This window comes from Rhinoraja longicauda, chromosome 19 (assembly GCF_053455715.1).
Source record: "Rhinoraja longicauda isolate Sanriku21f chromosome 19, sRhiLon1.1, whole genome shotgun sequence".
Lineage (NCBI taxonomy): Eukaryota > Metazoa > Chordata > Chondrichthyes > Rajiformes > Arhynchobatidae > Rhinoraja > Rhinoraja longicauda.
The window spans coordinates 15,440,775-15,468,541 of record NC_135971.1 but is presented as its reverse complement, the minus strand read 5'-3'; the positions used below and the strand labels follow the sequence as shown (position 1 = coordinate 15,468,541).

Below are 27,767 nucleotides of genomic sequence, written 5' to 3'. Positions count from 1 at the left end.
AGCTGTTTTGTGAAACTGACAAGAAGCTGATCTGCCTGGTTTGTGCAGCTGGGCGGGAACACAAGTCTCACAGCTTCATGCCGGTTAAAGAAGCTGTTGAAAACTACAAGGTAAAAGCAAACAGATTTTGATCGCATCATTGTTTAATTCCATTTTTATTGTCTAACACTTTTATTCTCTGATTTTCAAACACAATCGCAGGGGCAGGTTAAAGCTTCCATCCAGTCTCTCACAAAAGATAAATCAGGGATCCAGCAATTGGAGCAGCAACAGAAAGAGAAGATTTCTGGAGTTCTGGTGAGGCTTTTAAGTTTCGATTTCCTGATCTTGTGCAGGTTTGATCCCTGTGACGCGTGTAATAACAGGGCAGCGCAGTGACACCAGTAGTGCTGCTGTCTCCTAGTTCTGGTGAGCGGGTTCGATCCTGACCTCGGGCGCTGCCCGTGTGGTCCACGCCTTTTCCCTGTGACCGCGTCGGATTCCTTCCACGTCCCAAATACACGCTGGTTCAATAGTCAATCGGCGACAGTAAAATTATCCCGAGGAAAGTGGATGGTGGATGGATAAATAGGAATTAAAGGGCACATGAAAAGGAATAGTCAGCAGGGAATTGTACTGGGGGTAGAGGATTGATGGGTTATAAGATTACCCTCTCGACGTTTCAGAAGTATTTCGACAAAGAATTGAATTGCCAAAGCAAATAAAAATGCACAGGCAAATGTCACGGTCAAGGTGGTGAGGAAACACGATCAGTGACATGAAATATTGATCTTCACCTTTCACAGGAACAGTCACACAATCTTCAGTCCAAGATCACATCCCAGTTTGCTGAACTGCACCAGATTCTCAGTGGGAAAGAGCAGCGCGTACTGGCAGATATCCGGGAGGAAGAGAAGAAGATTCTAAATACAATGGAGAAAAAACTTGAAGAGATTGAAGAGAAGTTAAATTCCATTGAGGAGGATCTCTTTAAGTTGCAGCAACAGATGGATCAAAAGGACAGTGTGGTGTTTCTGAAGGTGAGGGGTGACATTCCAGTTTGGCGAAGTGAAAGTGCACAGTCACAAAATGGTGGGGGATATTTCTGAGATAAATGCTGCATTTGCCAGTAATTGAGAACTGGGTAAATGCTCCGTCTGTTCCAGAGCTGTGCTGCTGTTGTTCCCAAACTAAATGGCCTCCCGTATAATCTGCGGGATCTCTGCACTGCCTGCGGTCTCCTTGGGATGAGTTACTGTGATCCTGTCACTGAGTTAGCAAATGTTTGAAATTTCCCAGAAAAGATGGAAAATCTCCAGGAAATCAAAAGATCATGTGGAAAGTTTGTCCTATGTTCCTCTTTAGTGGGAAAGAATTACGCGGCGTTAAACCGATCTGTTGAAGGCTTGCTCTTGGATACATAGAAACATAGAAACATAGAAAATAGGTGCAGGAGTAGGCCATTCGGCCCTTCGAGCCTGCACCGCCATTCAATATGATCATGGCTGATCATTCAGCTCAGTAGCCTGTACCTGCCTTCTCTCCATACCCCCTGATCCCCTTAGCAGAAAGGGCCACATCTAACTCCCTCTTAAATATAGCCAATGAACTGGCCTCAACTACCTTCTGTGGCAGAGAATTCCACAGACTCACCACTCTCTGTGTGAAGAAATGTTTTCTCATCTCGGTCCTAAAAGACTTCCCCCTTATCCTTAAGCTGTGACCCCTGGTTCTGGACTCCCCCAACATCGGGAACAATCTTCCCGCATCTAGCCTCTCCAACCCCTTAAGAATTTTATATGTTTCTATAAGATCCCCCCTCAGTCTTCTAAATTCCAGCGAGTACAAGCACAGTCTATCCAGTCTTTCCTCATATGTAAGTCCCGCCATCCCAGGGATCAATCTGGTGAACCTTCTCTGTACTCCCTCTAAGGCAAGAACGTCTTTCCTCAGGTTAGGAGACCAAAACTGCACACAATACTCCAGGTGCGGTCTCACCAAGGCCCTGTACAACTGCAGCAGAACCTCCCTGCTCCTAAACTCAAATCCTCTTGCTATGAATGCCAACATACCGTTCGCTTTCTTCACTGCCTGCTGCACCTGCATGCTTGCTTTCAATGACTGGTGCACCATGACACCCAGGTCCCGTTGCATCTCCCCTTCTCCCAATCGGTCACCATTCAGGTAATACTCTGCTTTCCTGTTCTTGCCGCCAAAGTGGATAACCTCACATTTATCCACATTATATTGCATCTGCCATGCATTTGCCCACTCGCCTAATCTATCCAAGTCACTCTGCAGCCTCCTAGCATCCTCCTCGCAGCTAACACTGCCACCCAGCTTCATGTCATCCGCAAACTTAGAGATGTTGCATTCAATTCCCTCGTCCAAATCATTAATATACACTGTAAATAACTGGGGTCCCAGCACTGAGCCTTGCGGTACCCCACTAGTCACTGCCTGCCATTCCGAAAAGGACCCGTTTATTCCTACTCTTTGCTTCCTGTCCGCCAACCAATTTTCTATCCACCTCAACACTGAACCCTCAATACCGTGTGCTTTAAGTTTGCACACCAATCTCCTATGTGGGACCTTGTCGAAAGCCTTCTGAAAGTCCAGATATAACACATCGACTGGTTCTCCCTTATCCTCGAAAAATTCTATAAGATTCGTCAGACATGATTTGCCTTTGGTAAATCCATGCTGACTTTGTCCGATGATATCACCACTTTCCAAATGTAATGCTATCACATCTTTAATAACTGACTCTAGCATTTTCCCCACTACCGATGTTAGGCTAACTGGTCTATAATTCCCCGTTTTCTCTCTCCCTCCCTTGATACAGTTCATCAAGCCCTGCGATTTACCCACCTTAACATGTCTTGAGGTCGCCAGCACTTAAGGGGACCTATCCTATCCTATCCTAATTATCCCTTTGCTCTTAAAGGGACCTATTCTCCCCATAGTTATTATTTTGCTATTAATACACTTGTAGAATCTCTAGGGCAATGTCCAATATTTGTCTCTGTGATGATGACAATAAATGATGGGCAATGGAGCATTTCTGGGGCTTGTTGTGAATTGTGTGAAACTCCTGCTGTTGGGATGTGGATGTCCCGTCTCAGTCTGCTCAGATTTGTGTTTTATTTCTTGCAGGAGGAAGCTGGGAGGAAGAAGAGGTAGGACATGCTCTTGACTGAAATACTGCATGTTTGTGTGTAAAAGCTCAAAGAAACTGTTGAGGCTCAGTTTATAACCAGCTGCTAAATATTTGCAGGGTTAGTGATGAAGATAGAGCACTCACAGTGACAGACGGTACCTTGTCGATTGAAAAATTCCATCAGCACTTTTTGATGAACACGCTGTGGAGAGAAACATCTGCCATTAAGCGAGGTAAAACCTGTCCAGTTTCCTCTCTTCTTGTTTATAACGCCTTTTAATAACACAGATGCAAACATTGCCGAGAGAGATTGTATTCGCCTCTAACACCTCCTATGGCAGCTATCTCTCTGCCACCCAGTGCCTGAAAACATTGCCGTTCAAGAACATTTTAGACTTTCCCTTCACAACTTAAACCGATGCCCTCGAAGTTTAGAAAACTGCATCTCCCACTCCTCAGTCCATTGGCCCAGTTCATTACGATCAGTTTAATCTTAGACAACCTTCTTCACTCTCCACCATGTCTCATAAATTTTAGTCTCATCCACAAACCTGCTAGCCATGCCACCCACATACACATCATTTATCTAATCATTTGTATAAATAGGGACCAACAGTGGAGTCAGCATTGAGCATTGTGGTGCACCACTTGCGACAGGCCTCCAGTCTGAAAAACAACTCTCTACCTCCGCCCTCTGTCTCCCACCTTCAGGCCACATGTTTACCCATTGGCTAACTACCCTGGATTCCATACGTTCCAGCCTTCCTGATCAGCCGACCATAGAGGTTGCTGCTATCAAATTGCTAATCATACCTCCGACATTCACATCCAAGCCTTAGAAATATCACATAAACAGCAGTGAACATCTGAAATGTTCTGCCCTAGGACAAATTATTGGAATAGGCAAAGTGAACACAGATGGATATTTGAAGGATCGAGGAATTGGCGGTTATGGAGAACAGGAATTGGTGCCATCTTTGATCAGTCAGGATCACATTGAATGGCGGAGTCGGCCTGAGGAGTGGAGCCTACTCCTCCAGCTATTTTCTTGTGATCTTTAGATTTTTCATACCTGCAGCATGATAAACCTTACACAGAGTTGAATGCGGCAAAGATTGACCACACTTGTCCCTGGGACAATGATTTTGCTGTGCGGGGTGAGATTGGGTAGACTAGGCCTGTGTACTCGAGCGTTTGGGTGTACTTGAGGAGATCTCAGTGAAACACAGAGTTCTTACAGGGCTCAGTGGGCTGGATGCAGGGAGGATGGTTCCCCTGTCAGAGGGGTCTGTAGAGCGGGCACTCTCTCAGAATGTGGGCCGCACCGTGTAGGACAGAGATAAGGAGACATTACTGCACGCAGAGACTGGGGAACGACCCTGCACCGGTGGCTGTGGAGACTCAGTCATTCAGTGCTCTTGGAGCTGAGAGCCGTGGTTGTACATTACAGAGTCTGGCCCTTCCGCCCATCGTGTCCATGACCATCTTTTCCCAGCTATACTAATCGATTTACCCACATTCCATCGGCATTCTTCTGCACCTCACCTATTTAAGTATCTCCAATATATTGATTATATCTCACTCCACCACCTCCTCTGCAGCATGTTCCAGATATCACCCACTCTCAGTGTAAATCTCTGTACTAAAACTCTTGTTTATTTGTTCCTGAACGACAGCCAAAAAGGTACACAACAACGCGACAATTTTAGGCCCACCTTACTCGCCGTCGTCCCTTTGGTGCTAATGGAAGAAGTTTAATTGAAATGGGTGTTATGTTTTTTAGTTATTCACGTATTAACATTTAAATCTATCTCCAAGGGAGGTAGGGGGGAGGGAGGGAGGGGGGAGGAGGGAGGGAGGGAAGGGGGAGGAGAGAGGATAAAGGGGGTTGAGGGGGATGGAGTGGAGGGGAGGGAGGGGGAGGGGGGGGAGGAGTGGGTGCTGCAGCAATACAGGAGAGGTTGGATCCACTTGATCCAGTAAAACCTAAATCTCAGATATACTTTTAAATTCCTTGCTCTCAATATAAACTTGCACTCTCGTGATTTGATTTCTCTGCATGCGAATAAGGTTTAGATAATTACCCTGCATCCTGCTGCAGACTTTGACAACATTCACCACTATCCACAATTTTTGCGTCCTCCACAAACTTACTAATCACACCTCCCACATTCACATCCAAGCCATGATCATATAACATAAACAGCAAAGGTTGCAGCGCCGATCTCTGCTGCACACCACCAGCCACAGACCTCCAAGCAGAAAAATCATCCTTCTACCGCTACCTTCTACCTCCAACCACCAAGCCAATTGTGGATCCATTTCACCAGCTGGCCTTGGATCCCACCTGCCTTCGCTTTCTGGACCAGCCTTACATGCGGCACATTGTCAAGTCCCTCAGTGAAGTTCATATATTGGTTCACAATGAGATCAGTGTGTTAGTTGTACACACCCATCAAATCCACCCGTGAATACGCTCTCTTTCATCGACCCCACAACCACAAGTCTCCCCCCATTCTGTCCAACACCCGATCATTCAACCTCTGCTTCCTTCCATGGTCCAAGCCACTCCTCCCTCTCTCTCACCCTCCACTCAAAGAAGCTGGGGCAGGTCATCTGGCCCCTCTTGTCTGCCCCCACTCACTGTGATCATGACGACCCCACCCCACACCTCTACCTCCTCTTTAACAACCTCAAATTACCGCTCACCTCAATATCCACCTGCACCGATCTGCCTCCATATCTGAATAACCCGCTTCATTCCTCCATCCCCACCGCAATCTCGCAATCCTCCACACTCGTCCTCCCCGTCCACCCTCCCCCACCTCACGAAATTCCCCTCTCCATCCCCGGATACAAACTCCGAGGGAGATGTCAGTTGTCCACCCGATGTGGTCGGGGTGAAACCCCGGGCAGGGTTTCAGTTGTCCGCCCGCCTGTGCCTGAGGCCGAGCGGCCTCTCCCCCGGTCCCGGGGCCGCGCTGCCCGAGTCTCCCCCCGACCCCCGGGGACTCTCTGATTCTCTGCTTCTCCCCCCAGTCTCCGTCACCCTGGATGTGGAAACAGCGCATCCGCGGCTCGAGGTGTCTGAGGATCGGAAGAGGGTGAGAGGGACCGGGACCCGGAGGAGTCTCCCTGACACCGGGAAGAGGTTTACAGGCAGTGCGTGTGTGCTGGGATCGGAGGGATTCACATCGGGGAGACATTACTGGGAGGTGGAGGTGGCGGGGAGTCGGGGCTGGAGTCTGGGAGTCGCCGCAGAGTCTGTGGAGAGGAAGAGACCGGTCATACTGACCCCGGAGACTGGAGTCTGGAGCATCAGGCGGGGGGGTGACGGGTTTGATGCAGTCACCTCCCCTCCATCCCGTCTCCCCGCCCGTCCCATCCCCGGGAGGGTGGGAGTTTATCTCAGTTACGAGTCCCGGACAGTTTCATTTTACGACGCGGACACCAAGTCCCATCTCCACACCTTCACTGGGAATAAATTCACGGAGAAACTTTATCCTTTCTTCGGGTAATATTGGGGTGGAAACTGGCTGAGGATCTGCTCCGGTTCCGCTCCGGGTGTGTAAAAGGGTCGGGTCCCGGGACCGGCGTCAGGAGCGGGGCTCAGGGGCTGTGGGGCAGAAACCCGGTGGACAACAGGTCGGCGCTGAACGGCTCCCATTTAATCCCCAAATTCCGCGTCGTAAAACCCCAGTGAGCGCGGAAATAAAACCAGGGGGAATGTAAATGTGGGAAGAGAGAAATAAACAGCAAGTGGAATCAGAGCAGTCGATCCGTTCATTTCAACTCGTTAACTGCGTCACTTCTTGGTCCCGCCACTAGATGGCAGCAACGCCACGCGGTGCGACCACAGACCAGCTGTAACTTTGAGAATTAACTTTGACAATTGCAGAAACAGCGGGAATCTTATTTAATAAGTGACTTTTGTCACCTGTTACCACACCTGCGGCCCAAACCACATGCATGGCTTAAAATGGGGAACATAATCGAGCTGGAGCTTTTACACCTTTTTTACACCCCTGCAATAAAACCCACATGGCTACGCTGAATTTGAGCCCTTTCATTCCCCTCTTTGATTATACTATAATCACAGTCTTTTAAAGTGGTTGATTGACAAATATTTGGCATATACATGGACCGAAGCAATAACAGATTAACAGAATCACAACAATTAATGTAATGATACTGCCATAATGGAGAATCGGCCCCCACAAATATCCTAAACCAAACCAATCCCATCCTGAAGCATTAATTCGATCTTGGGCTAAATCTGCCCCTATTTTCTTAGTCAAGTCAAGTCAATTTTATTTGTATAACACATCTAAAAACAACCCACATTGACCAAAGCGCTGTACATCAGTTCAGGTACTAAGAACAAATATACAATGGCACACAAACATAACAGCACATACATAAACAGTTCACAGCGCCCCCTCAGAGGGCTCAAACACTAAATGCTCTTTCTATAACCTCCTTCACATGCCCCGCGATATTGGGGATATTAGAGGATACATCTGGTACAAATGTACAACATTCTTGCCCTATCATAGCACAGGTACCCCCTCTCTCGGCTAGCAGGAAATCTAGAGCCATACGATTCTGGAGAGCGACAAGACGCAGGGCTATCATTTCAGTTGTTAACTGGCCTATTTGTTCCTGAGTCTCGTACAGTCCATCAGCGGTACAATTTGCTAATTGTTCCAGGGCACTAGCTAAGTTTCAAATTTCAGTTCCCGCCCGAGCGGTTCCCCATCTCGGGAATATTAGCCACCAAAACCCCTCAAACTCCGATACAGCTCGTTTAGAGCTCCACTCTGGATGCTGTAGAGGATGATTTATGATTCGTAAATGTGGGATTACAAAAGCTAGATAACAGCACCCTGTCCAGGTCTCATAAGACCCCTGATCATACCGTGGCGAAAGTCCTGGTAACCAGACATATGCTCAGCTCCCACATATTAAGTAAGTCCCATTAAGAGGTCTTGGGGGAACTGCAGTACTGATATGGGTGCATGTGCTGAATCCCGCAGACAGACCAACTTCATTTGGTTTAGATCCCATTCTACAGAAACAAGTTGTATTTATTGGTGTTTCTGGAGAGTCATGAGGAGAATTAACTTGTATCCGGGGCCAATTCTCCTGTGTTTGATTAAGATAGGGTCTCAAGGACCACCCATTAAAACATTGAAATCCACAGTCATCTGGTCGGTTATCATAATCCGTACACCAATTATTGGGGCCAGGGCTCTGTGAGTGATTCAAAAAGAACTGGGCAGACCTGATGTTCTGAAGCACCAGCTCACCCTCCGAGCAAATGGTTATCGCTCTCAATACTAGGCAGTAAATAAGTCAATAGTAAAGCGTGCACGGAATAGGAGTAAGGAAAGGTGTTATCCATAAAATAGTTCACCATGAAGTTGCTACGCCTGATTAAAAGTTTTGTCAACTTGTAACATGAATTTTAAAATATCTGGACTGAAAGACAAAAACAAAATTCCCATGTAACCTCCAATTTTTCCCAGTCTATTCTTCCCCTCATCTCCTCTCGTAGGGACGACTGATGTAACCCTCGAGTTCGTCTAGATCGACCCTGATACGGCTGCTGCTTCTTACATGGAAAACTAAATTCATCTGTCAGGCATTGGAAATTAAACTGGCACAAAGCATGTCCACAGGGTACAACCCAATAGGCTTGGTCTCTCAATTGTTTAGCTCTGGTCTTATTAAACCATTAAACTATCCTGAGCAGGGTCCTATTCTTTCTGCCTTCCAGGGTATTGTGCCTTTGTCTCCTCTGCACATCATCTGATCGTCTTTACATAAATGTCATGGAGTAAATACAGATTGACCACAATACCATATAATTCTTGAGTGCACTTCCCCTAATAGCAGGAGTAACAATAGCAAAATGGCAACATCAATAGCAAAATCAATCCATCAGCTAAACACATCAACAATAACTAAGCAATACTTATAACTATGACCACGTGGCAATTCAATAAAATCAATTTGTAAACCCCAATGTATTTTGGGGTGATACCATGTAACATTTATTACATCCAACATTCCCCTCTTACCAGCATAGGTAAGAGAGTGCACATAATGCAACAAAATAGGTAAAAGCGCGTTAGGGACACAAACTTTGCCAGAGGCAGTAACCCAAAGCGAGTTAGATTCGCGAGGGGAACACCCATCCTGGCTCCACTGGTGTCTCTCAGCCTCGGGGGCGTCCCCCTGAAGCTGGCAGAATTCCGAAACACTGGGCATAGCGATAGTTGCAGAAACCTGCTGTTGTTCCCTGAAGAAACTAAAATGGTAGGGGTCAGGGCTTCTGTGCGTACCAATGTGTCAGTCAATGCATTCCCGAAAGAAATGGGATCCTTGACAGATGTATGCGAATTACATTTAATGACAGCCAAGATTTTCGGGAGTGTTAAACTCGCTAGTAGATTTCGGACAAACAGGGCATTTTTAATAGGAGTGCCTGCTGCAGTCAAAAAGCCCCTGTGCTGCCACAGGGTGCCAAAATCATGTGCAACCCCAAAAGCATATCGTGAGTCGGTGTAAATATTAGCACATTGGTCAGCGCAAAGGTGGCAGGCCCGTGTGAGGGCAAAGAATTCAACCAGCTGGGCAGCATGAGGTGTACTGAAAAAAGCTAGGGTGGGCAGTATCCTCAATCTCTAGCGCCGATCGTGCGGATTCTTTTCCGTGGCGCAACCTAACCCTTTCACCAACGGTTGTCTGGGACCTATCCATATTCCCTGATGCTGCCTCATAATCGGGGGGGTAGTCCCCAATATTCTGGCGGGTGGGTAGAACCGGGACTGGCACCACCGCAGCCGGTGGCTCTGCCTGTGGGGCTGTGGGGATCGGACACGTCCAGGGTTCCTCGTCACCCTCGGATTCCTGATTACCTAATATAGCCGCTATGCCTTCCAGTGGTTCGGACTCTGACTTTCGTTGTTGTTGGGCGGGATATATCCCTTTGGTACCGGGTTTAAATTCATCTCGAGCTCGGGTATCACGGTCAAGTCTTAGATCATACACCTTACATTCCGCTGGCAAAATATCGCATGTTTTCGGTATTCCCAACCTAACACACACTGATATCCCTCTACTACTTGCATTTTCCCTCCAACTTCGCTCCCTCAACTCCTGATGGCGCTTCTGCACCCCCTCTTTGATAGTCTCTACATTCCATGTACCTCCTACTGGCCAGGCCTCGTTTCCCAATCTTTTCATTAATGAAGCAAATAAATAAATAACACATGTGTTGTACCGGGGCACCGCCATCACTCTTATCCAAAGACTGTCCCATATGTCTGATTGCCAATTACCCGAAAATATGTTACCAATAAATACTACCAATAAATATTACCAATAAATATTAATTGCACCCAGACCAAGACAATGACAACAAGAGTGACCGCCCCTTACCTTCCAAATCCGGAACCTTATCCTTATCCTTGTCCTTATCCTTGTCCTTTTCCTTATCGGTTCGTCCGTGAATCTCAGTTGAACACGAAATCAACCCCAAACGAGGGACTTCAGTGTCTGAAAAACTTCAACGTCCGGGGTCTCAAACAACGGTCGAGAAGTGCACTCTGTCCCCTTCGGACGTGTTTCAGCCACCGATGCCGCTTAGTTGTTCGTGGTTGACGGTGCCAAAGAGATCCTGCCGACTACGCCAAATGTTGTAGTCTGTGGCCTATTAGAAAAAACAACCGAATTCGTTTAACCTCTTTATTCTACTCACCCAGGTGGGAGAGAGTCTAGAAACCGAAGCGTTTAGAAACGCTTAGGAAGCCAGTGTTTTCTCTCTCTCCGAATGCTAACAATTACACATATTTATACCCGAAATACATGTGCCAGTACATTTCCTGTTGCTACCTTATATGGCAAGTTTTACAATGTCCTGTAAATCTTTATGTGTCTTTCGGGACCTCTGTGTCCGTTGTGTCCATCGTGACCTCTTCTTTCTTGGGAACAAAGGGCAGTCCATACGGCAAGTTGTTCTTCTTAACACTTCAAAGGATGGCTAACCATCAAAGCCTTAAAGCCAGTTGCCCATATCAAAGGATACCCTTAGCCATAAACAGGATGTCCTGGCAACATAATCGAGCTGGAGCTTTTACACCTTTTTTACACCCCTGCAATAAAACCCACATGGCTACGCTGAATTTGAGCCCTTGCAGGGGTCCCTCATGATCTTGCTTGCTCTGGATCTGCACCTCCTGATGTATAGGTCCTGCAGGGGGACGAGTGTAGTTCCCATGTTGCGTTCTGCCGAACGCACTATCTGCAGGGCCATCCTGTCCTGGGCAGAGCTGTTCCCAAACCGACGGTAATGTTGCCGGACAGGATGCTCTCTACAGCCCCAGAGTAGAAGCAATGAAGGATCCCCAGAGACACTCTGAATTTCCTCAGCTGTCTAACGTGGTAAAGGCGTTGCTTTGCCTTACCCACCAGTGCGGCAATGTGCGTTGCCCACGTCAGATCCTCTGTAATGTGGACTCCCAAGTATTTAAAACTGCTCACCCTATCCACAGTAGACCCATTTATCTCCAGTGGCGTGTACGTCCTTGGATGTTTAGCCCTTCTAAAGTCCACAATCAGCTCCTTAGTTTTAGTGACATTCAAGAGGAGGCTATTGTCCTGACACCAGAGTGCCAGATCAGCCACCTCCTCCCGGTAGGCCTTCTCATCGTTGTCGGAGATCCGGCCCACCACCACAGTGTCATCAGCAAACTTGATGATGGAGTTTGAGCTGAACCTGGCCCCATAATCATGTGTGTACAGGCAGTACAGTAGGGGGCTAAGGACGCAACCATGGGGGGATCCTATGTTCAGACTGAGGGAGCTAGATGTGTGTTCCCCCATCCTGACCACTTGGGGCCTGGCGGTGAGAAAATCCAGGACCCAGGCACACAGAGGGGTGCTAATCCCCAGTTCCAGCAGCTTCTCAGCCAGTCTGCTGGGGACTATTGTGTTAAAAGCTGAACTAAAGTCAATGAACAGCATCATCACATAGCCCCCCTGGCTGTCCAGATGAGAGAGAGCGGTGTGCAGAACCTGGGAGACGTCATCATCCGTGGACCTGTTCGGACGGTATGCGAACTGTAGTGGGTCCATGTTGCGAGGACGATGAATGGTCTTTCCATTCGGATTTTCAGGATCTGTGTGTTTTTTTTTACTTCATCCAGTTGATTGGGTGATTGGAATGTGAGACTGAGCATATACTGCCAACAAAAAACAGAAAACGTCCGCATTCAGCAGCTTGAGCAGTATACTATGGGCACAGCGCTGTGGGGTTTAAATATAGCACTATGTCCACAGTGCTATGGGTCACAGACTGCTCAGGAAATTTACGTTTACCAAGGGTGACCATCCCTGTGGGGTGCTGGGGGAATGAGATGCTGACGTTCAGGTGAATTGTTAAACTCCAGTGACATCCGCTCCATTGGATGGACTTAGTTTCGTATAGTTTCGTTCATTTCAGAGGTGCAGATCGGAAACAGGCCCTTCAGCCCACCTAGTCCGTGCCGAACCATCAACACTATGACCATTACCATCAACACTATCATACACAATGGGGACGTTTTAAATTTCTTAACGGAGCCAATTAACCTACAAATCTGCACGTCTTGAAATGTGGGTGGAAACCAGATCACCTGGAGGAAACCCATGCGGTCACACTGAGAACGTACAAACTCTGTGCAGACAGCACCCGTAGTCAGGATTGAACCCTGACGCTGTATATCTAAAGTTTAAAAGACAGTTGGACAGGAACATGGATAGGAAAGGTTCAGAGGATCGTGGACCAAATGTGGCGCAGGTAGGACTAGTGTAGATGGGGCATGTTCGTTGAGATGGGCAAGTTGGGCTGTTGGGCCCGTTTCCACACTGTATGACTTAATTGGTGCATCAGGCTTGACTTGGTGTAAGGAATATTTGAATAATTGAGTAGGCAGCATCACCGGAGATCCTCAATAGGTGAAATTTCGGATTGAGTCTGAAACATCGCCTATCCATGTTCTCCAGAGATGCTGCCTGATGAGCGTTTGACTGCACTGGGCCTGTGCTCGCTGGAGTTTAGAAGAATGCGGGGGGACCTCATCAAAACATAGTAAATAATGAAAGGCTTGGATATAGTGGAGATGATGTTTGCACCAGTGGGAATGTCTAGGTCTAGAGGTCAAAGCCTCAGAATTGAAGAATGTTCTTTTAGGAAGGAGATGAGCAGGATTTTCATTTTGCCAGAGGGTAGTGAGTCTGTGGAATTCTTTGCCACAGATGGCTGTGGAGGCCATCAGTGGATGTTTTTTACGGCAGAAATAGATTCTTGATTATTTCGGGTATCAGAGGTTATGGGGAGAAGGCAGGAGAATGGGGTTAGGAGGGAGAGATAGATCAGCCATAATTGAATGGCGGAGTAGACAATAGGCCGAATGGTGGCGCAGCGGTAGAGTTGCTGCCTTACAGCGAATGCAGCGCCGGAGACTCAGGTTTGATCCTGACTATGGGTGCTGTACTGTACGGAGTGACCTGCGTGGGTTTTCTCCGAGATCTTCGGTTTCCTCCCACACTCCGAAGACGTACGGGTTTGTAGGTTAATTGGCTGGGCAAATGTAAAAATTGTTCCTAGTGGGTGGAAGAATAATGTTAATGTGCTGCGTGGAGCCGGTGGGCCGAAGGGCCTGTTTCTGCGCTGTATCTCTAAATCTAAATGTCCCAATTCTGCTCCTATCACTTGTGACCCGCTGAGTTACTCTAGCACTTTGTGTCCTTTTGAACATAATATTCTCGAGTGCAGCCTCACCAATCAGTTGGACAAAGTGAGTGCTGTGGTCTTTGCAGATGGGACACTGAAACATGTGAAGCTCCCACTGTCAGTCCAGGCGTAGGTTGGGTGACCAAGTCAAGGGCTCCCAGGAGAATTTTTAATGAATGAACACGTTTAAACACGGCTGTTTGTCTATCCCTTTTCACTGAACAGAATGATTTAGAAATAAACACAACTGTTTTGTTGAATGGCACTGTGGATAACTTCCTGGAACTTCACTTCTGCAACTTATGTTCATCCCCATGACCACAGCTTCAAAGAGTTGCCAATCTTTGAATCAGGGATGAGACTGGGGGAGCGGGGGCCCTTGTCACGTGCGGAGGGCAGGACAATGCGAGCGCCCTGAGTTACGTCACTCTGCTGTCACGTGCCGTGGGCAGGTGGTCGGATGAGCCTGTTAGAAACATAGAAAATAGGTGCAGGAGTAGGCCATTCGGCCCTACGAGCCTGCACCGCCATTCAATATGATCATGGCTGATCATCCAGCTCAGTAACCTGTACCTGCCTTCTCTCCATACCCCCTGATCCCTTTAACCACAAGGGCCACATCTAACTCCCTCTTAAATATAGCCAATGAACTGGCCTCAACTACCTTCTGTGGCACAGAATTCCACAGATTCACCACTTTCTGTGTGAAGAAATGTTTTATCATCTCGGTCCTAAAAGACTTCCCCCTCATCCTTAAGCTGTGACCCCTAGTTCTGGACTTCCCCAACATTGGGAACAATCTTCCTGCATCTAGCCTCTCCAACCCCATAAGAATTTTATATGTTTCTATAAGATCCCCCCTCAGTCTTCTAAATTCCAGCGAGTACAAGCCCAGTCTATCCAGTCTTTCCTCATATGTAAGTCCCGCCATCCCAGGGATCAATCTGGTGAACCTTCTCTGTACTCCCTCTAAGGCTAGAATGTCTTTCCTCAGATTAGGAGACCAAAACTACACAATACTCCAGGTGTGCTCTCACCAAGCCCCTGTACAACTGCAGCACAACCTCCCTGCTCCTGTCACGTGCCGGGGGGAAAGGGGGTGTGGACGGAGACAACTGTCACGTGTCGGGGGCGGGTTGAATGGAGATCTGGTGTCACGTGTCGGGGGCAGTGAATGGGGGTCTGGTGTCATGTGTCGGGGCGGGTGAATAGCGATCTGGTGTCACGTGTCGGGTGCGACGTGGCGGAATAGCGGCGACGGCCAGTGACTTGTGGTTGGGCGCGAGGGCGGGCCGGCGCTGGAGCAGGAAGCGGGGAGAGGGGTGAGTAACCATGGCGACCGGAGGAGGGGAAGAGGGGGGCAACGGCGGGGCACGTCTCCATGGAGACGCGACCTGGTCCCAACCTGGACAGGGAAGAGGGAGGAAAAAGGGGAAGGGCGGGTTATGGGGGGGGAGGGAGGGAGGTGTTTGGGGAGGAGAAGTGAAGGGGAAAATGAGGAGGGGTGGGAGGGGAGGAGGGAGGAGGGGTGGGAAAGGAGGGCAGGAAGAAGAGGAGAGGTTGAGGGGAAGGGGACAAGGTGGTATACATAGATAAATAGACAATAGCTGCAGGAGGAGGCCATTCGGCCCTTCGAGCCAGGACCGCCATTCAATGTGGTCATGGCTGATCATCCACAATCAGTGCCCTGTTCCTGCCTTCTCCTCATATCCCTTGGTTCCGCTGGCCCCTAGAGCTCTATCTAACTCTCTCTTGAACATATCTGGTGAATCTACAGATTCACAACTCTCTGGGTGAAAAAGGTTTTTCCTGATCTCAGTTCTAAATGGCCGACCCCTTATTTTAAACTGTGTGTGACCCCTGGTTCTGGACTGCCCCAACACCGGGAACATGTTTCCTGCATCCAGCGTGTCCAATCCCTTCATAATTTTATGTGTTTCTATAAGGCACGGTAGCGCAGCGGTAGAGTTGCTGCTTTACAGCGAAAGCAGCTCCGGAGACTCAGGTTCGATCCTGACTACGGGTGCTGTACTGTAAGGAGTTTATACGTTCTCCCCGTGACCTGCGTGGGTTTTCTCCGAGATCTTCGGTTTCCTCCCACACTCCAAAGACGTACGGGTATGTAGGTTAATTTGACTGGGTAAATGTATAAAATTGTCCCTAGTGGGTGTAGGATAGTGTTAATGTACGGGGATCGCTGGGCAGCGCGGACTTGGTGGGCCGAAAAGGCCTGTTTCCGCGCTGTATATATATGATATGATATGATATGAAGACCCCCGCTCATCCTTCTAAATCCCAGTGAATACCAGCCCTGCAGCTCCATTCTTTCATCATATGACAGTCCCGCCATCCCGGGAATTAACCTCGTGAACATGCGCTGCACTCCCTCAATAGGAAGACAGCTCATTCCATGTACCTACCACCCTTTGTATAAAAAAAAGTGACCCCTCACGTTCCTGTGAAATCTTTCCCCAGTCTCACCTTAAATCTATGTCCTCTGGTTCTTGATTCCCCGAATCTGAGTAAAGGACTCTGTGCCTCTACCCTAGCTATTCCCCTCATGATCGTATACATCATCATAAGGTGACACCTCATCCTCCTGCGCTCCAAGGAATAAAGTCCGAGCCTGTTCAACCTCTCCCTATTGCTCAGGCCCTCAAGTCCTGGCATCATCTTTGTGAAACTTCTCTGTAATCGGACTTCCGGTTGAACGAGCCACGAGATGGCAGATTAGGGTAAGAGCTCCCGACATTTTGAGTTAATATTTACCCACTACAACTCGAGTATTTCCAAAACTTTTGTTGCAGTTTCGTAAATATTGTGGGTCAGGATTATGCCTAGAGGAAAGAGTAAAAAGTCGACGCAGATGGAGTTTTTCGATGGTGAGGGGGAAGGGCCTAGCCAAGCCTCCTCAGCTAGCAGTGCAAGGGAGGACGATGATAAGCAAATGCACCCAGATAAGGAACGAGAGAGAGCGGACCTCAGCCTCATATTGAAAGAGTTGAGAGAGTTTAGAAAGGACAATAGTGAACACCAGAATCGGGGAGGCGGAAGAGAGGATTGACGCGGCTGAAAACAGGCTACAGGTGGCAGAGGACGTGGTGACGGAGCTGCTGCAACTCCAAATATACCTAGATGCCAAATTGACGGATATAGAGAGCCGCTCCAGACGTGAAAATATCCGAATTCATGGAGTTAAAGAGGGAGCAGAGGAGAACTCCCCGTCAATGGTGGATTTTGTGGAAAGTTTGTTGCGGGAAGGACTGGGGCTCCCGGCCGCCTTTAAATTACGGGTAGAGAGAGCGCACCGAGCTCTGATGTCGAAGCCGCCCGGAGATGCCCGACCGAGGTCCATGGTGGCCAAGTTGTCAAGTTACAGGATGAAAGAGGAGCTGCTTAGACTGGCCTGGCAGAATAGAGGATTTCAATACCTCGAGAAGAGAGTTAACCTGGATCACGATTATGCGCCAGATGTGTTAAAAAAACGGAGGGAATACACTGAAGTGAAAAGAATCCTGAAGGAGAAGAAAATCAGATTTCAAACTCCATTTCCGGCCAAGTTAAGAGTTTTCTACCAGGAGGGAACAGTGGTATATGGATCGGCGGAGGAGGCGACGGAGGATATGGCGAAGAGGGGACTCCCGGTGTCGGTCATCAAACACCCGGAGTCCCTTTTGGAGCGGATCCAGCATCTCACTTGGCGTAGTGCCGGGAGACCGGGAAACCGGGAGAGAACGGTCAGGAAAGTGGATTTCAAGGAAAAGTTACAGGCTTTTAGACGCCAGGACTCGGGATAATGACTGAACCGAAAGGTTTGAATGGCAGAGGTGACCAAAGGAAGCGGGTGAGTCGAGTTTTGTTGTTGGGGAGTTGCAGGACCCGTCTCCCATCGGAGGACAGACTTGAAGGCCTTGTTTTTACTCGTTACATTAAACGAGCATGGTATAGGCTATGAACACGGATATTACGTATATGTCGGGTGGACTCTTCTAACCGGGTAGCCGGATAGATGGACAGCTTTGGAACGGAAGAGCCACCGTTAGAAGACGGCTCTCTCCCACCTGTCAGGGGGAGAGGCAACACCTCAAAGCCCTCTCACCATCAGGGCTTTAATAGGGTCAAAATCAGGACCCCACAGTTGGAAGTCCGTTTATTTACTTTAGTGTTATTATTGTGTTTTTGTTTTGTAGTTGTTTTTTGGGGGCTGTTTCGTGCATGGATACTGGAGCTGGTATGGTTTATATACTTTTATTTCTTCTACTTATTGGACACTAAATGCAAGCAGTTAAAATAGTAACTTATAATGTGAATGGCCTTATCAATCCTATTAAGAGAAGCAAGATATTAACCAAAATAAAGAGAGATAGAGTCGAGGTGGCCTTTCTACAAGAAACACACCTGTCTGAAACAGAGCATGCTAAACTAAAATGACCGGGCTTTAAACATCAGTACTCCTCATCATATAGTGCTGGTCATAGGAGGGGGGTGGCAATATTAATGTAGGTTATGTAGGTTAATTGACTGGGTAAATGTGTGTAGGTTAATTGACTGGGTAAATGTAAAAATTGTCCCTAGTGGGTGTAGGATAGTGTTAATGTGCGGGGATCGCTGGGCGGCGCGGACTTGGTGGGCCGAAAAGGCCTGTTTCCGCGCTGTATATATATGATATGATTAATCTCTAGCAATATAAGTTTTGATCCCACCTTTGAAAAGAGAGATTCAGAGGGGCGATATATCTTCATGAGAGGTAATTTAGGTGGCTCATTGGTTACTCTGTTTAATATTTACGCTCCTCCCAACTCGGATTGGAAATGTTTTAAACAAGTGTTTGATTTGATAATATCTGAAACCCAGGGAGTATTAATCTGTGGGGGGGATCTTAATGTTAGATTAAATCCTAAACTGGACTCTTCAAATGTTCACATAGCTCAGCCGAAATTGATAAATAAAAAAATGAATTTGGCAATGAAGGATATTGGATTAATTGATGTATGGAGAGAACTAAATTTGTCAAAACGAGACCACATATTTTTCTAATCCACATTTGGCATATTCTTGGATTGATTATTTTCTTACCTTTGGAAAAGACCTTCATCGGGTTGTAAGCTGTGAGGTGGGGAGCATGGACCTTTCAGATCATAGTCCTGTGTATTTAAAACTACTTCTTGATCGGTATCAAAGAGATACTTTATGGAGATTAAATACATATGTACTGACTCATATGAAAGAACAGATTAAGAACGATATTACAGAGTATCTGGAACTAAATGACAATGACGAAGTTTCACCTCTGATACTGTGGGATGCATGTAAAGCGGTGCTTCGGGGCAAGATAATAGGATACAGTGCTCACATAAAGAAAGCTAGACATGAAAAGTTAGATCGGCTGCAAGCGGAACTGAAACAACTGGAACAAAACCATAAGGATACAAATGATCAAAAAATCCGAGAACTACTTGTGAAGAAGAAGAATGAAATAAATGATATTTATACAAAAGATATAGAAAAAAAGTTGATTTTTGTAAAACAGAAATATTATGATGGGGGAGGAAAAGCCAGTAAATTATTAGCCTATAAACTAAAAAAACAACAGACAGAGAATACAATTCATAAAATAAAACACCCTGTAACTAATTTTACACACTATAAATTGAAGGAAATACAAAATTGTTTTGATATATATTTCAAAAGATTATATTTACAACCTCAAATCAGTGGGGAGAAAATGGAGGATTTCTTTAATGAGATTCATTTGCCAAAATTGACCAGTGAACAGAGTAAGTCCCTTGTAGCTGAAATAACAGAGAAAGAAGTTAGGTCTGCTATAGTACATCTTAAACCAAATAAGGCCCCGGGCCCAGACGGGTTCCCTTCAGAATGGTACCGGGTAATGGTGGACTCATTGGTCCCTACGTTACAACGCACTTTCAATTGGGTTCTCAAAGAAAACGTAATACCGCCCTCCTGGAAGGAGGCAGTAATCTCATTGATTCCGAAAGAGGGAAAAGATAAATCTGTATGCAGTAATTTTAGGCCAGTGAGCGTACTCAAACCAGGATTACAAAATTTTTACTCACATACTAGCCAAACGATTAGAGTGTTTGCTACCACAAATTATTAGCCTGGATCAGACAGGGTTTGTTCGAGGGAGACAAACCCAAGACAACATTAGAAGGACATTGCACATAATTGACCACATAACAAAATTTAACTTAGAAGCAGTCCTAGTTGGGTTAGATGCTGAAAAAGCTTTTGATTGTGTAAATTGGTCTTTTTTGCTTAGAGCTTTGGATAGATTTGGATTTCACAATACTTTTATTAAAACAATACAGGCTCTTTATGATAGCCCAAGTGCAAGAATTAAAATTAACGGAGTAGTTTCAAAACCATTTTTGCTAGAAAGAGGAACAAGACAGGGATGTCCAATCAGCCCCCTTTTATTTGCGGTTTTTATCGAACCTTTGAGTCAGTGGATTATCCAGAATAATAATATCAAAGGAATAGTAATGAAAGGAGGGGAACAAAAGATTTCTTTATTTGCCGATGACGTATTGGTGTATTTGTCAGACCCTGTTACAGTTATTTTATGTTTTGGAACGATATGGATCCTTCTCTGGCTATAAGTTAAATGTTATAAAAACACAAATTCTTAGTTTCAAATATAGCCCCTCAGTAAAAGTAAGGGAAAAGTTTAATTTGAGGTGGGATGCTGAATCCATGAGATATCTGGGAATAAACATTCCAATAGATCTGACTAAACTGCACTTGCTTAACTACCTCCCATTGAACAATAAGATCAGGGAAGACATTAGGAGGTGGGACCTAATACCTTATCTTAATTTTGGATCTCGTATTGAATCGGTCAAAATGGTTATGTTACCGAGGCTGTTGTATCTCTTTCAATCACTTCCACTAGATATATCAGACCAACAATTTCAAGAATGGGATAAACAAATCTCGAGGTATATTTGGCAGGGACAAAGACCAAGAATCAGATACCAGGGGTTACAACTGACCAAAAATAAAGGTGGGGTTGCACTCCCGTGCTTGAAAGACTATTATGCAGCTGCTCAGCTGAGAACATTAATTTATTGGTTCAACCCCGACTATTGTGCTAGATGGAAGGAGATTGAGATTGCTATAACAGAGGAATTTCCGATTCAGGCTGCAATCGGAGATAAGGAGTTAACAAATAAGTTAATTAATTTGGGAAACTCATGGATTCGATTATCATTTAAGGTATGGAATAAGGTCGTTACCCAAAATCATCTGAGGGATGCTGTGAAGGTTTTGAGATGGTGCACGTTTGATCCAGATTTTGTACCAAAAAGACAGGACACTAGTTTTAAAAGATGGAGTTCTCAAGGTTTGACATCATATTGCACATTTTGAACAGCTTTGAGAATCTGAAGAGGCAATTTGGTTTGAATAATGATGATTTCTATAGATACCTTCAAATTCGCCATTATATAGATCAAATACAAAAGGAATGTGCAGAAGTAAAATGGGATAATATTTTGTTAAATGTATTTACTGATGCTTACCATGGAGGCTCAAAACAGAAAACCATCTCAAAATTTATACAAGGGTTTACGGCAGAGAAAAGGCAACTCACTGTATGTAAAACAGAAATGAGAAAGGGAAGGTAATCTGGTTCTAAAGGAAGAAACCTGGGAGAGCTTATGTGAGATACAATGGAAAACTTCAAGTTCAAATGTTTGGCGGGTGTTTTGCTGGAAAACCCTTATTAGGTTTTTTATTACACCAGTTCAAAAAAGGCATTACACAAATTCTTCTTCATGCTGGCGACAATGTGGGTGTCTTGAGGCAAACCATTTTCACATATTTTGGTCTTGTGTATCAGTGATCCCATTTTGGCAGGAGATTCATAAAGTTTTACATAAAGTTTTTAATATGGATATTCCATTTAAATTTGAGTTTTTATAATTTGGTGCTTTACCAGTACAAAATGCTTCTATTAAAGATAAGTATCTTTTCCAGATCTTAAGTGCTGCCAGCAGGAAAGCTATTACTAGGAAGTGGTTGAAACCTGGAAAACCTAATGTGGATGACTGGATTAACATTGTATATGATATTTTTATAATGGAAAGGATAACTTTTGCTTTAAGATTGCAACAGGGAATATTTTTGAAAAGGTGGGAAAAATGGATGTTGTACATTATGCCCGTACGGCCATCATTTGTTTAAAGCGAATCTTTGTATCCTACTTCCGTGTCCTATCTCATTTTCCTTGATTTCATACCACTCCAGAAGTAGTGATGAAATATTATAGAGGTATACCCCAAATGTTGGTTTTAGTTGTTTTTGTTTTTGTTTTTGTGTGTAGTTAAGTTTTGGATATGATCAAATGTCCAGTAAGTCATTACCCATCCTTTTAGTGCTTCCAATACCTGTGGTATGATTTATTTTGGGATATGCAGTATTTGTTAACTACGGAGGGTTTAAGGTGAATGAGAATGTGTATCATTGTGGAATGTATGGAACTGGAAAATAAAAATAAAAATAGATTAAAAAAAAAAAAAAAGAAACTTCTCTGTAATCTTGCCAGTTTAACGACATTTATACATGAATGACACACAACATTCTACAAGAAAGAAGACTGTGCGAAAAAGCGAGACTTTTATTCTGCAAATTCTGCAGGGGCATTGTAACTGTTCGTGCCAGCCCCAAACTGTGGTCCCAAATCGCCCCTTCCAGTTTTTAATCGTGTGATTTTTCTATTAACACAAGTTTGCTAGGAATGCAACTATTACATTACAGCAGGAATGTATATTTTAAATTAGTTTATTAATATAAACTGCAGATTCTGTTTCTAATATTGCAGCCATTTCAATGACAATAGACAATAGACAATAGGTGCAGGAGTAGGCCATTCAGCCCTTCGAGCCAGCACTGCCATTCAATGCGATTATGGCTGATCACTCTCAATCAGTACCCCTTTCCTGCCTTCTCCCCATACCCCCTCACTCCGCTATCCTTAAGAGCTCTATCCTGCTCTCTCTTGAAAGCATTCAACGAACTGGCCTCCACTGCCTTCTGAGGCAGAGAATTCCACACCTTCACCACTCTCTGACTGAAAAAGTTCTTCCTCATCTCCGTTCTAAATGACAATTTTAATGTTCTTTTAAATATTTTTGTGGATTTTGTTTGAATTATTCATTGGATGCAAAGACACAATTGGACACAATCCGAGACTGTGGAACAGCATCCCTCTCCCCATCAGAACTGCCCCCACCATCGACTCCTTTAAGTCCAGGCTCAAAACCTGTTTCTACTACCCAGCGTTTGAGGCCCTCTTAGGGGGTGCTGTGAACTGTTTATGTATGTGCTGTTATGTTTGTGTGCCACTGTATGTTCGTTTCTTTGTACCTGAACTGATGTACAGCACTTTGGTCAACGTGGGTTGTTTTTAAATGTGCTATACAAATAAAATTGACTTGACTTGACACAAAACAGACATCTAAAGAGGGGTCTCGACCCAAAACATCACCCATTCCTTCCATCCGGACATGCTGCCTGTCCTGCTGAGTTACTCCAGCAATTTGTGTCTATGTTTGGTTTAAACCACCATTCGCAGTTCCTTCCACACACAAACAGACTATTCGGCCCAATCATGCATTTCTGGTCTTCATGCTCCAGGCAAGCTTCCTCCTCAGTTTAAAACTATCGGCATAACCCCCTTTTTTGCTTTTTCCCTCGGGTGGTACAGTAGCCTAGATGGTAGAGCCGCTGCCCCACTGCGCCAGATACCAGGGTTTCCATCCTGACCTCGGGTACTTTCCGTGTGGAGTTTGCACATTCTCCCTGTGACTGCGTGGGTTTCCTCCGGGTATTCTGGTTTCCTCCCATATCCCAAAGACGTGTGGGTTCGTTGGATTATTGGCTTCGGTAAAAATTGTAAATTGTCCCTAGTGATTAGCCTATTGCTAGTGAACAGGCATCACTGGTTGGCGCGGACCCGGCGGGCCGAAGGGCCTGTTTCTGCGCTGTATGTCCCCCCCCCCCCCCCCCCCCGGTGTCTCGGTAGTTTTGAATTTAGTTGATTGAGTTCAGTTGTCAGGCGTGGTGCAGTGAGAAGCTTTTGTTGAGTGCTAACCAGCGGATGAGAAAGTGAGGTACCATAGAACTAGTGTGAACGGGTGATCGATGGTCGGCGTGGACGCGCTGGATTGAAGGGACTTTCCGTGCTGTATCTTTAAACTAAAATATATTCACTCTATTCTGTTCAACCTGAGGGAGTGGGTCACACATTCCCACTGTTCTTTGGCTAAAAAACGTTCTTTGGTTTACTTTAAGAGATACAGCGCGGAAACAGGCCCTTTGGCCCACTGTGTCCGTGCTGACAAGCGATCCCTGTACATTAGCACTATCCCACACAGGGTGGCGTGGGTCTCTGATGATGCTGGCTGCCTTTCCCAGGAGCAGGAGAAATCTTCCTTCGAAATCTCACCTAAAAAAGAAATCAGAGCAAATGGAGCAGCAACAAAGCAGAAGCAACAGGGCAGCGCAGTGACACAAGTAGTGCTGCTGTCTCCTAGTTCTGGTGAGCGGGTTCCATCTTGACCTTGGGCGCTGCCCGTGTGGTTCACGCCTTCTCCCGGTGACCACGTCGGATTCCTTCCACGTCCACAATACACACTGGTTCTATAGTCAATCGGGGACTGTAAATTATCCCTGTGAAAGTGGGTGGTGGACGGATGAATGGGAATTAAAGGGCACGTGAGAGGGAAAAGGCAGCATGGAATTTTATTGGGGGAAGAAGATTGATGGGTTATAAGATACACTCTCTTCACTCGTCCTCCCCGCCTTCTCCCTCCCCCCTCCCGAAACCTCCCGAAATTCCCCTCCCCGTCCCGGATAAAGACTCCGGGAGACATGATCTCCCCCGGTCCCGGGGCCGCGCTGCCCGAGTCTCCCCCCGACCCCCGGGGACTCTCTGATTCTCTGCTTCTTCTCCCAGTCTCCTTCACCCTGGATGTGGGAACAGCAGGTCCGGGGCTCGAGGTGTCTCAGGATCGGAAGAGGGTGAGATGGACCGAGACCCGGAGGAGTCTCCTTGACACCGGGAAGAGGTTTACAGGCAGTGCGTGTGTGCTGGGATCAGAGGGATTCACATCGGGGAGACATTACTGGGAGGTGGAGGTGGCGGGGAGTCGGGGCTGGAGTCTGGGAGTCGCGCAGAGTATGTGGAGAGGAAGAGACAGGTCGCACCGACCCCGGAGACTGGAGTCTGGAGTATCTAGCGGGGGCTGGGTAACGGGTCTGATGCACTCGCCTACCCTCCATCCCGTCTCCCCGCCCGTCCCATCCCCGGGAGGGTGGCAGTTTGTCTCAGTTACGAGTCACGGAGTCATAGAGTGACACAGTGTGGAAACTGGCCCTTTGGCCCAATTTGTCCACACCGGCCAACATGTCCCAGCTACACTAGTCACACCTGCCTGCGCTTGGTCCATATCCCTCGAAACCTGTCCTATCCATGTACCTGTCTAACTCTTTCTTAAACATTGGGATAGTCCCAACCTCAACTACCACATCTGGCAGCTTGTTCCATACACCCGCCATCCTTTTGTGTGAAAAGGTTACGCCTCAGATTCCTATTAAATCTTTTCCCCTTCAACTTGAACCTATGCCCTCTGGTCCTCGATTCTCCTACTCTGGGCAAGAGACTGTGCATCTTCCCGATCTATTCCTCTCATGGTTTTGTACACCTCTATAAGATCACCCCTCATCCTCCTGTGCTTCAAGGAATAGAGACCAAGCCGACTTAACCTCTCCCTTTTGCTCACACCCTCGAGTCCTGGCAACATCCTCGTAAATCTTCTCTGAATCCTTTCAAGCTTGACAATTTATTTCCTATAACATGGTGCCCAGAACTGAACACAATATTCTAAATGCGGTCTCACCAACGTCTTATGCAACTGCAACATGACCTCACAACTTCTATACTCTGATTGATGAAGGCCAATGTGCCAAAACCTACTTGAACTTATCTACCTGGGACTTGACCTTCAAGGAACTATGCACCTGCACTCCCAGTTCCCACTGCTCTACAACACTCTCCAGAAGCCTACCATTCAGTGTGCATGTCCTGCCCTTGTTAGACGTTCCAAAATGCAATACCTCACACTTCTCTGTATTAAATACCATCAACCATTCCTCCGCCCACCTGGCCAATCGATCCAGATCCTGCCGCAATCTTTCACAACTATCTTCACAATCTGCAAAACCACCCACTTTTGTATCATCAGCTAACTAGCTAATCGTGCCCTGTATGTTCTCATACGAATCATTGATGTAGATGACAAACAGTAATGGGCCCAGCACTGAACCCTGAGGCACACCACTGGTCACAGGCCTCCAGTCTGAGAAGCAAACTTCCACCATCACCCTCAGCTCCCTTCCATGGAGCCAATTTGCTGTCCATTCAGAGTCCGGGGCAGTTTCATTTTACGACGCGGACACCAAGTCCCATCTCCACACCTTCACTGGGAATAAATTCACGGAGAAAAGTTATCCTTTCTTCGGGCCTTTTGGAATGGAAACTGGCTGAGAATCTGCTCCGGTTCCGCTCCGGGTGTGTAAAAGGATCGGGTCCCGGGACCGTCGGCAGGAACGGGGCTCGGGCTGTGGGGCAGAAACCCGGTGGACAACAGGTCGGCGCTGAACGGCTCCCGTTTAATCCCCAAATTCCACGTGGTAAAAAACCCCAGTGAGCGCGGAAATAAAACCAGGGGGAATGTCAATGTGGGAAGAGAGAAATAAACAGCAAGTGAAATCAGAGCTGTCGATCCGTTCATTTCAACGAGTTAACTGCGTCCGTCAACGGAACAGAAATACTTTTGTGAAAATATAAAGAGTGAAACAATCGCCCTTCCCTTTTATTTATTTTTTTATTATCAAAAAATATTTTATTCAAGAAATAAGTATATACAAAAGATGTTCCTTCCAAAACTCCATCCGACATTCTCAGAGGCTATACACACATTCAATGCAGATATTCAATACACCACTTACACAAAATTACCCCCTACCCTTGCCACTCATGTGGCTCAATGGCGTGGAATCCCTTCCCTTATTTGGAGGGGCGTCTCCACCACACCCTGCCCCCCCCTCCCCCCCTCCGTGTCCAGCAGCAGAAGGACCCTAGTCTGTGGCCCTCCCCCACAGAGCCTTGGTGTTGGCTGCACCAAGCTTCAATGCGTCCCTCAGCACGTACTCCTGCAGTCTGCAGTGGGCCAGTCGGCAACATTACCAGACGGACAGCTCGCTCCGCTGGGAGGTCAACAAAGCTCGGGCAGACCAAAGAGCGTCTTTCACCCAGTTGATGACCTTCCAACAGCACTCGATGTCAGTCTCTGAATGCGTCCCTGGGAACAGTCCGTAGATCACAGAGTCCTCTGTGACGGAGCTGCTCGGAAAAAATCGTGACAGGGACCCCTGCAAACCTCTCCAGACTCTCTTGGAAAATCCACACTCTGTGAAGAGGTGGGCAACCGTCTCCTCTCCGTAGCAGCCGTCCCGAGGGCAATGTGCGCTGGTAGTGAGGTTCTGACGGTGCAGGAAGGATCTGAGTGGGAGGGCTCCCCTCACCGCCAGCCAAGCCAGATCTTGGTGCTTGTTGATGAGTTCTGGTGATGAGACATTTTGCCAGACAAGCTGGGCAGTCTGCTCTAGGAACCACGCCACAGGATCCATGGAGTCATTTCCCTGCACTGCATGCAGGACGTTCCGTGCTGACCACTGTCCGATGGACTTGTGGTCAAACGTGTTGGTCTGGAAGAACCTTACCACGAATCACATGTTGCGGCAATGGTCCAGCTGACTGTT

At 46.7% G+C, this 27,767-nt stretch overlaps 1 protein-coding gene across 1 annotated transcript in view; it reads left to right on the top strand.

The window, feature by feature from the left end:
- Positions 1-30: 30 nt before the first annotated feature.
- LOC144603151 (zinc-binding protein A33-like) overlaps positions 31-27,767 on the top strand; it is a 47,693-nt gene continuing 19,956 nt past the window's right edge. The window contains exons 1-5 of the mRNA XM_078416311.1: positions 31-110; positions 202-297; positions 786-1,019; positions 3,136-3,158; positions 3,257-3,372. Coding sequence (XP_078272437.1) covers positions 78-110; positions 202-297; positions 786-1,019; positions 3,136-3,158; positions 3,257-3,372 — 502 coding nt within the window. The 5' untranslated portion in view covers positions 31-77. The remainder of the gene's footprint in view (positions 111-201; positions 298-785; positions 1,020-3,135; positions 3,159-3,256; positions 3,373-27,767) is intronic.